We start from the raw sequence: 11,334 nt of genomic DNA, 5'->3' as shown, positions 1-11,334 counted from the left end.
CATATTCTTTCGTTTCCCAAGTCACATCAAACCAGAGTATATAAACGTGGGTTTTGATGACTCGATCAGAGAATCGCCATTGGTTTGTATGTAGAATTCGTAATATCGACTCACCAAAACACCGTTGATGTTCATCTGTTTGAAAGTCAAGTTTTAGCCATTTCTTATGGGTTTCACTGCCTTGCTAGCTTTTGCAAGATGTTTTTCCTTTGAAATCATGAGGTTACAGGTCTTAAATATGACTGGCAATTAATAATTTAGATCTTTTGATGAGCAAAACATTACGGTCGAAGACGCCATACCGCCCGCCACAGTGAGAGGCAAGACAGGGGAATTCCCTGGTGACGTATGCCGACTTGCTTGTGTACCATGCGTATAGTTGGCCCGTTATAGCAATGAATAGCGATTGTGGCCAATCACGACGGTTAATAAAATGATTTAATTAATTGGAAATATCTTACAATTCGTACAACATTTATCTTTAAAATACAACTTGATATTAGGGTTAAATTTGTTGGCTGTTTTGAACTGATACAACGAATTTCATGAAAATATGTGCTAAATACCATTATATTTATTATATTAATTAATGAAAATCATCTTACCTTTTCGAATAAAACTTTTATTTAAATATTGATTGATTGATTTATGGATTTACTTATTAATGTATTCAATCATTTATTCATTTATTTACTTACATCATGCAGTTATTGGTAACTACATGTATGCACACAACACAGGGGCACTCACAATAGGCAATTGAACCCTACTGGTAGCGCTGTATCGTAGCTATCGGGGATGAACTAGTTAGTATCATATATCAAAAAGTATAAAAGCTATGATTTTAGTACTTTCTCTCTGTTTCAATTAGGCCTACTTATTCTTTTCCAAATATCTGAATCTTCAACCCGGTACAAGCTTTAATAACGGGGGAACATATATTTTTATTAAAAAGAAATCCTACCATCTATCCAAACTCGCCGTGTTATTCCAATGCACATTTTACTTCACCGGGCAGCCATTTTTTGATCGTATTTTTTGATCGTATTTTGAAGATTGGCGTCATAAACCGTCATAGGTACAAATTTAGTACTTTCTGTCAATCAATTATGGCTTATTCTCTACATGTCAATCTTTATATAATTGGCATAGTCCTTATAATAACGGTACTCCGCCTTGATGAGTAAATGACAGCAAACAGCTGCAAACCAGTGAAAAATATCCCAAAACTCGGTCAGTGGGGCTCTGTTCGTACATGTCAATAGAGTCGTTATCGATTGGATTAGTCGTCCGTAGCGGACAATTCGGTCGCTCATTGGATCAATATTATCAGGTGGTAATAAATTTGCATTGGACAATAGATTACTATATAATGGTTTAGTACTGCATATATTGGTTTAATCTTCAAATAAGCGGGTTTATGGCTGGAAAGGTCACGGTGAATTCGCCGTGGACGTAAGTGCACTATGATTAACTTATTAATTTATTTATATAATTATTTACATGCTACTGCATGCTGCCAAGTAAAACTACACACGGCATGCAGGAATCCCTGCGAATTCGACGAGTGCCGAGTCGATGAACACGGCGAAACATTGATACACATCTTATCGTTCTTTGGCTTGCTTTTACTTTGCTTGTTATTTTGCCACATTTAGGATCAATCAATGTAGGAAAAAATACATGATAGAATTCACGTCAATTTCCCCTCGTCAAACAGTTTTTGTGTTTTTGTCGGCGAAATGCTGCATGATTCCATACATTGAAACGGCAATTTGGCTGTGCATGAAAGCGTGATCCAGTCGCTATGGTAACGCTCCGAGGTCACCGATATGACGTCAGGACTACGATAACGAATACAAAGTGTTTGATTTACTAAATGCCAGTTTTGACAAATTTATACACTCTTTGCACACAATATCCTGACCGTCTGTCAGTATAATAATATATGATATATGTTTGTTTATTTTCTTTTCTTTCTTTCTTTCTTTCTTTCTTTCTTTCTTTCTTTCTTTCTTTCTTTCTTTCTTTCTTTCTTTCTTTCTTTCTTTCTTTCTTTCTTTCTTTCTTTCTTTCTTTCTTTCTTTCTTTCTTTCTTTCTTTCTTTCTTTCTTTCTTTCTTTCTTTCTTTCTTTCTTTCTTTCTTTCTTTCTTTCTTTCTTTCTTTCTTTCTTTCTTTCTTTCTTTCTTTCTTTCTTTCTTTCTTTCTTTCTTTCTTTCTTTCTTTCTTTCTTTCTTTCTTTGTTGTATTTGTTTACTTCCCTGGTTTAAGGTCAATAGGTGTATGCATACAAGAAAAGACAGAAACTTTGCCCCATTAGGCAAAACAAAAAAGTTTGTTTGTCCATAGAGGCTTATGAAACAGTTGGGTCAGTAGGTCGGATTTTTAAATAGTTTTTTACAGATATTGCACTTGAAACTGACAATTTGAAGACTGGTAAATAAGTCAAAACACACAGCACTTTACTGGTTTAACTCTTGAGATGGTTCTGCATGTTATACTGTTCATTTTCTTTACATTTTCTTTCTTTAAATTTATACTAACCACTGTTTTACTAGCACATTCAACGCAAATTAAAAAAAAAAAAAAAACACGATCGGGACCAGGGTACACGGTCGGTCGGACGTGAACAAACAATTTTTTTTGGCCTTAGGGTCGTGCGATATTTATGCCAAGGGGAAGTGGGAGTTTTAAGGTGGAATCCGATTTTTTTAACTTAATTTTTTACTTGAACCATGAGGGGGAATGTTAAGTTTAAAATGGAGAAATAGGGGAAAACAAGGAGGGAATCTTAAAATTTTGAGCGGACGCGTGAGGGTGGGGGAACACGAAATATTTTGTTGCTATTCTTGTCAAAACTCCCACTCCCTTGGCATAAATATTGAATCGTCCCTCACGCCCCAGGAAAAAAATCCTGGTTCCGCCACCTGCTCAATTATCAGAACAAATATTGGTAGTACTTAAGCACTAAATTGTTGATTGAGCAGAGACTATTGCATTTTATCATGTTTAATTTTCAGAGGGGGACTTTTGATGTGTTTATTTTATTCTCAGTACTGTATATCTACTAATCTGCTATAGTGATAATATTGCAAATTAATATAATACACCCAATACCAGAAATTATGTAAAATATAGGATATACCCAACGTCTTCTAGAATACAGATACCAATGATAAGTATCATTGCATTTAAATTTCAGCTCAATTGGAGCATTTTCGGTTCAAATGACCTTTTTTTGACCCCAGTGACCCCTTGGATGACCTCTGACGTTAAACAACCCATAACTTTTGTAGCCAGCTACCCAATACTGCTTGTGACTGAGTTTGGTCGAAATCCGTTCAAGGATGTGGCAGAAGAAGCAAATTGTGAGAAAGAAGAAAGAAAGAAAGAAGAAGAAAGAAATGGCAAGAAAGAAATAAGTTAGGCTGCACGCCTAACTTAACAAAATTTCTAACCAAAAACCTTATTTTTAGGTTAAAATTGCTTGTCACATGTTCTTGACAGAGGCTAGTATTGTTATAGTCCTATAGTAGTAGAAGTAGTAGTAGTAGTAGTAGTAGTAGTAGTAGTAGTAGTAGTAGTAGTAGTAGTAGTAGTAGTACTCCCTATTCCAGAAAAATACAGAACTAATTTTTTTGAATAAAAAAATATTATCCTGTTTTGCCTAAATAATCCTTTAGTTAGTCCTAACTAGCTAAAAGTTAAATTTTAATATTTAGCCAATTTTTGGAAATAAGGGCCAAAAACATGCATTTTTAGGGTGTTTTTCGTATGCTGTGACAATCAAGCCCAAAGACTTGTACTAAGACTAATTTCAGTTTATGCATTCTAATTTTTGGAAAAGACATGTTTCATTCTTATAACCAACCATTTCATTAAAGTAACACAGAAAAGTGCAAATTAGAGCAAAATTTCGATTTTTGTGACTCGATTGTCAGAAAACATGCCGAAAATGCATGTTTTTGGCTCTTTTTTCAGAACATTAGTAAAATAGTGAACTTTTTCTTTTATCTCCAGTTAGGACTAAATGAATGATTAGGATTGAGCTATGTTTCATTTGGCAGAACTTGATAATAATTATTTAATCCCAAAAAGTTAGTGCTGTATTTTTCTGGAATTGGGAGTAGTTAGGCGCACAGGGCAATTTGAAAAAGTTAAACGTTCACAACAAAGTACAAATAAAACACCAAAATAGAACTATGATAATTCATAACAAAATTTTTTTCGCAAAAAAAGCCAGTGTGGTCTGTGGAAGCAGGTGCACTGTGGAAAAGAACTGTTCGTCACTCCGGGGCAAACGTATCACACATCCAAAACACGACACTAAAATCTACAGGATCAAACGATGGATGTCCAGGATCCCTTTGTTAATTTTACACGGCAAAAACAGCTGGTTTAATCCATGATTCAAATCCACTGGTCCAAACACTACGCTAAAAAGTACATGATTAAACTAATTACTAATTCTACACGGCAAAAACAGTCCGATTCATTTCAACTGGTAACGAACACAAATGTGATGCGATCAAGCAAAATCAGTCGGAACTCGGCAATAATAAATTTTCAGTTTCTTATAGGATAGTAAAAAGGATTTACAAAGCTGGATTTTGCAGAAACCCCCATTGAAATTGAACATCCAGTTCCAAAGATTATGAGTAATTAAAGCGCTTCCAAAACAGTAGGAAACAAAAGGAAATATTGCCTTTGTTTGGCTATATCTCAAAATCAATATTTCCGAGTTCCGACGGATTTTGGTTGATCGCATCACAAATGACAATTACTAGGCGTACAGTAGAACGTAAAGTGTTTAAAATGAAGTGCAAAAGTTTCATCATGAAAATCATTATTTCAATGGTTTGAAACAGTCAAGTTTGTGAAATTTCCAATGCACGAAAACAAGGTGAATAAAATGGGTGACGTGCTATCCCTAATCTCGTTACATACAGCCCTTCAATTTCATCTTTTCGCCATTGTACGCTATGGTAATTAATTCTGTTACATCACTACTTCTACGGAGAACTATAACAGCTAGTAGATCCTTGCATTTTACCATGTTTACTGGAGAAGTAAAGTCGCAAGTTAACTTAGCAGTGTCGAGAAATTCCAACTGTTGAGTTGATGTTCAGTGCTTGAAGTTCCCTGTGTAGTAGTAGTAGGTTCTTTAAAAATAGGTACAGCAAGTAACAGCATTGAGTACAAAGTATCATATATTATGTCCTCATTCACAAAGGACATACCACTGACTATACAATGTCTTAAAGGTGAACCTCATTGAAAATAAAGTTATATATCAATGGAAAGCTTATGATGTCAGGAAGCAGAAAAGAATATTTTTTATTTGCCTAACGTACCAGGCTAGACATAATCTCCATGCAAAGATTGGATATTGGCACCCCCCCCCCTAAATTACAAAACGAAATCGTTCAAATTGGGCGCTTTCGTTGATGACGTCAACTCAGGGACACACAGTTACTTCCGGGTTTGATTGTAAACACAATGTCCATGCATTACTGTGGCATGCATCGGGCCAATGCACGAATTCAGTCATTGTCAACTTACTTTACATGAAAAATATCTTCAATAAAATAAGAATAACATGAAGGAAACATCATGATCAAATCAAGAATGAAGTTCCTGAATAAAGTGTGTGGATTTAAAATGGGAAAAGTGCTGGCCGGGGTGATTTGGGATAGGCCAAGCCATCCACGATATCACTGATATGCATAGGGAATATTACAGTAAAGCACGAAGAGCAAAGATTCGCCGAAGAACCGGAATGAAAACAGATTGCCAAAAATAACTGCTAGTGCTACCAGTTCAGATCGTCACACCAAGTTGAGATGAACTTATCACAATGAGAAAATGAAGGAATAGAATAAGGTACATGTACAGGATTTTTTAATTATTTCTTAGCTTTACAACCGGTCATGTATGATAGGCGAACTCGTGAGATACATACGGGATGAACTCAGCGCGTGACTGACCGAGACTCAGTCGCCGAGTCCGGCGCCGAGTGTTCAGTATCCGCGACTGTACTGTACTTGCAGACAAAATGACCGATTTTATATTCACATTCTGATATTTCCAACTTATTGCTACTTCATCAGCAAAATTTATTCCTGTAAATGTTCCAAATATAAGATAACGATTGATCAAATCTGATGAAACACACGCAAGCAGGACGAAGCGAGTCGCTGTGTTTGTGCATAAACCCTGGAACCACCTGTCGGGTCCCTGATATTTCTTCAACAGCAAGTTACGCATCATGTGCGGTAATCCATAAAACATGAATGTTTCACTTTTCAGTACCGTATACTGATTGTACTATCATTAAAGAATCGTGACACAAGTGACAAAATTTTAATTTTATTCAGATTTCAGAATTCCATCAAATAATGTTCTATCAAGCCCAAATTGTATTTATTTTATAATAAAATATCTGTTTCTTTCAATCGTGATTGTGTGGAAAGAATGTATTACCGCAATGCTCTAAATATGAAAACCAAGTTTATATGGGCTGGATTTGATGAAATCGGCGGCTTTTTTATTAATTTTTTGATTACTGCAAGACGATATTTTTTTAAATCAGATATTTTAAAATGAATCAAGAATAGGGAATGTCACAAACAAGTATTTAATTTTGATTTTGATTTAAACTTTTGAGCCAAACACAAGGAATTAATTCCTACCTCAGAATTTTCAGATGGTACTCCATCTTTCATCAGCGAGTGAGTGACTGTATCACTCGCTGATGAAAGATGGAGTACCATCTGAAAATTCCGAGGTAGGAATTAATTCCTTGTGCTTGGATCAAAAGTTTAAATCAAAATCATGATTTATACCAACACAGATGAACTTTCATGAAAGTATTTAATTTGTTATTCGATCATGTTTATTCAGTCCATGACATGAACGGCAGCATGCAGCAGCAAGCATTTGCGCATGTAATTGATCCCAGCGCGAAATTCAAACTCAATTACCCAATTATACCCAGCTAGTCATGACTGATTTTGTCAAAAATTTACGGAAAATTTACGTGTTGACAATAATTCTATTATTTCTAATATATATAGAAGGAACCAGCAACTTGAAGATTCCTCTAATTTCAAGCTTTATTGTGAAAATCAGACTTGCCGGGCAGCTTGCAAAGTACAGGAAGCAAGTCTTGTTTACATGTTTCCGAGCAGGATCACATGACTGCGAACCCTGAGCTTACGTCACGAGCATTCCCAAGGTCATAGACGATTGATTTGGGTGCTTTTTGGGCGCCTTAAAAAAGACCAAAAATTCATTCGTTTTTTAATTTTTCAGCTTTATTGGCCATCAAAAAAATCGGAAAAAATAGTTTTTAGTATCCTGACATCATAAGCTTTCCATTGATACATAACTTTATTTTCAATGAGGTTCACCTTTAACAAAGAACAGCAACTCGACAATTGGAAGGTCTCGCAACCACGAACTTGACACTTTACGCTCAGTTTATGGGAACATGTCAAAACGGCGTTCATTTTCGTATCATACGTTTCCTTTGTATTTTCTTACAAGGCGACCACCCTCTCTGGTCCAATAGCGTACAAGCTTCTTCGTTTGACTTCTCTTTTGTGACGACTTCATGGTTGTCTTTGTGTGTCCAGATGCTTTCGCACTTGAAAGTGGATCTTTGATATGTTTGATCTGTAAAAGAGTCTTGTTACAGATCTGCTGCAGATGGTGGTTGTTGGACTTTGCCAATTTCTCCAGTGCTGAAATTGAATAAAATAATATAGATGCTACGTAAAAAAATCTGCACTTGCACCAGATAACTTTACAATCAAAAAGAGTTAGGCGTGGCTGAGGTTTTTCTTTTTATCCCACATAAAAACACGCATATTCGCGCTCAAACGATTTGAGCTACTCGTACATTCATCGTTGGTACTCATTTTAGCGATACAATGTTTACCCCACCATCTTACCCGGATGTAGGGCAGCCCATCAAATGTGACCACAGAGGAGGTTTGATGAGGCCCATTATAGGTTTCTACAGTAAAAGCCATTATCATTTTTCTCTTGTAAACTTATTCCAAAATATTAACTTTGTAGTTTGGTTGAAATAGTCATTTCCTTTCAATTTTTAAGACATAATTCGGTGCAAATCGAATGTTCGTAAATTTCTTAGCCGAAAACAATTTAGCCTCTACTTTTGTTTTACATATAGCCAGAATTTCCCAATTTTGCAAGGGTATCCGCACATGATGACGTCCCAGCAATATTATGTGGAGGATGTTTGTACTTATTACAGTATCACTGTAATGGGGGGGGGGGGCATACATGGATAGCAACTACGAGGGTATATAACGTTTAATATCAACATAGGGCATGTGGGGAGGGGGGGTACCATTAAACGACTTCTGCAGTTCCAGCCCTTATCTGGTCTTTGAACAACAAATGTAGGACTTGCACGACTGCACGCTGCTCGTTTTCAGAGAAATTACCTGGCATTCGTGTGTACACGAGAGTTTCGCAAATTGTTTTTGTTGGCATTATTGACGGCAAGCTTATTCAGCCTTCGTAGTAAGTCTACTGCGAAGATTGTGTACCTGTTATTCCTAACTCGCGATGATCTTTGTTGGAGATCGTATCTTGAAATTGTAAGAACAAATCAACGACTCCATCGTTTATAATAGTAATGTTGTTTGAAGAAAGCTTCAGGAGACATGTTTGTGATGTTGCCATGTATTACAACGATGGAATACACACCCATAGCCTTAAGGGGGTACTACACCCCTGGCCAATTTCGTGCCTATATTGCATTTTTCTCAAAAATTATAGCGCCTTGGTGACAAGTAAGATACGTACTAGTATATTGTTGGGGCAAGGACTACAACTACTGCACTGAAAATTCAGCAACTCAAGGCAAGTAGTTATTGATATATTGATCAAATATTGGTTTTCCCCTCATTTTTGACTGTAACTCCACAACTGTTGGCTGTGTTGAAATAAAATTTCCAGTGCAGTAGTTGTAGTCCTTGCCCCTATAATATACATCTTACTTGTCACCAAGGCGCTATAATTTTTGAGAAAAATGCAAAAATAGGCACAAAATTGGGCAGGGGTGTAGTACCCCCTTAAATGCGTTTCTTTGTAACAAACCACAAAAGTGATTCCCAAAGCTTTTGAAAAAACGTGCCCAAATTCAGTAAGCAACAGGTTTGTCAAGAGCTTTATGTTTATCAGGTTTATTCAAACATGCTTGACAAGATGTTAGTAATCAGATGTCGTGTAATCCATGCACAATACCTACCTTCAACCGATGTCTGTAGCTCCTTGGATGTCCTGATCTCGTCTATAATAGTCAAATTCCACAGCGCTTGCACAGCTGCACACTGTTCGTCTTCAGAGAAATCATTTCCTAGCATTCGAGTGAACGCATGAATTCCGCCGTGGTTTGCGATTTCTTTCCTGTTAGCATCATTTATGGCAAGCTTATTCAGCCCACGGAGTAACTCTAGTGCTGAAGATTGCGTGTATGCTATCCGATATTCGTAATGATCTTTGTTGGAGATGGCATCTTTCAATAGTTCCAACAAAAAAGCTACCCCATCGTTAGTTGTCTGCAGAAGTCTGCTTTCTTCCTCATCAACTACCCAGCAAACACAAAAACGTTTTAAAAACGTTTTAAATAAGATATATTTTGGCTTTTGGTTTAGGTAAAAACGTTTTAATAACATTAAAATGTCGGGTTATATAAAGGTCATGATAACGTTTTAAAACGTTTTGTATGAAAACACACTACAACAATAGTTTTAAATGTTTTCAAAAATGTTATTGTAAACTATTTTTACAAACATTTTTGCCAAATATTGTGTCAATACTTAAATAACATTATGTAAAAATGTTTGAACCCAGCAAACACAGAAATGTTCTTAAAATGGTTTTTTCAAAACCTTTTAATAACATTTAAATGTCGGGTTATACAAAGGTAATGAAAACGTTTTTAAAACGTTATTGAAAATATTTTGGGCAAACATTTTTCGCAAAATATTTTTTCAACCCCAAAATAACATTCTGTTTAGAATGTTTTGTATCATGTTTTCAAGAATGTTTTTGGAATGTTATTAAAACGTTTTATACCCTTTATATAACCCGACATTTAAACGTTTTCTGTAAAACATTTTTGTTTGCTGAGCAGTAGATTATCAAAAATGTTTTTTAAGGTTATGAAAACGTTTTATACTCTTAATATACCCTTTATATAACCCGACATTTAAACGTTTTCTGACAACCTTTTATAACCTTTTGCGAATGATGTCGAAAACGTTTTGTGTTTGCTGGGTATATATGCGAGAATTTGAAGGCAGCGCACTTTAACAACCATGTTTTCAGAATTCAGAAACGTTTTGACGATTGAGACTGCATTTGCTTCTCGATAAATACTGATGTTTTCAGTACAATCTTGAATAGCGTTCAATAAAATAATAAGTATTGTTTTGAATGGCTCCATTTCGCCATTACACTGCTCTCTGTGTGTTTCGATAGCATGCACTAACAAATGTATGCAACCGAATTCTCCCATCTCTTTCGACACTCCTGGAGCTAAGTCTGTGAAACTGGTAAACATTCTAAGGATGGACCAAATACACTCATAGCCTTGGCTGTTTACTTCTGTAATGAATCCCGACAGTAACTCCCAAATCCTTTTAAAAAACGTGCCTAAATGCAGTTTAGCAAGATGTCCGGCAAGAGCCTTCCGAAAATCAGGTTGGGCCATTTTGCTCAAGAAAACATCAACAATATCATCAGCAGCTTTTTCTGCACCATCAGATGTCGTGTAATCCGTGCACTGTTGCAAGTACTGAATTGTATTCGTTATATACGCTTTCAGTTCCTCTATAGACATTTTGCGTCTGGTCTTGACAACCTGTATACAACATGAAAAAAATGCTGTTAGTGTTACAAGTATATGCAAGGCTATTGGAGGCAAAAATGTCACTGTGATTTAATTATTTATTGGATCCTGGTCAAAGAGACTTATTTCCTTAGTAAGAGAAGGTTGTTGTACCAATTAAACAATGTTCGTAAATACAGGGTGTCCCAAAAGTAACTTAACATTGTGAATTGGCCATAACTTGCGTTGTGTTAATAGTGTTGTTACAAAAATTGCACAGTATGTAGATAATTCTTTTAGAAATGTTATGATACCAAACATGCCTATGTGGTCATGACCCTTTGGTATGAAATTAACGGATATCTACCGTACCGTAAACCCCACTTTTATAAACGCAAAATAAGTCTCGTCATTTGAGACGTGATAACACGATATAACATGTTATCGTTTTCAAATATGTTTTGTT

At 35.9% G+C, this 11,334-nt stretch overlaps 1 protein-coding gene across 1 annotated transcript; it reads right to left on the bottom strand.

Moving 5' to 3' along the window:
- Positions 1–5,258: 5,258 nt before the first annotated feature.
- Positions 5,259–9,620, bottom strand: LOC140162791 (uncharacterized). The gene is made up of 2 exons (XM_072186092.1): positions 9,285–9,620; positions 5,259–7,746 (listed from the first exon to the last, which is right to left on the bottom strand). The coding sequence occupies exons 1-2, from the start codon at positions 9,397–9,399 to the stop codon at positions 7,520–7,522; spliced, it is 342 nt and encodes a 113-aa protein (XP_072042193.1). The 5' UTR covers positions 9,400–9,620; the 3' UTR covers positions 5,259–7,519.
- Positions 9,621–11,334: the final 1,714 nt, after the last annotated feature.

The sequence above is a fragment of the Amphiura filiformis genome, chromosome 10 (assembly GCF_039555335.1).
Source record: "Amphiura filiformis chromosome 10, Afil_fr2py, whole genome shotgun sequence".
NCBI lineage: Eukaryota > Metazoa > Echinodermata > Ophiuroidea > Amphilepidida > Amphiuridae > Amphiura > Amphiura filiformis.
This window is presented reverse-complemented; position numbering and strand designations above follow the sequence as displayed.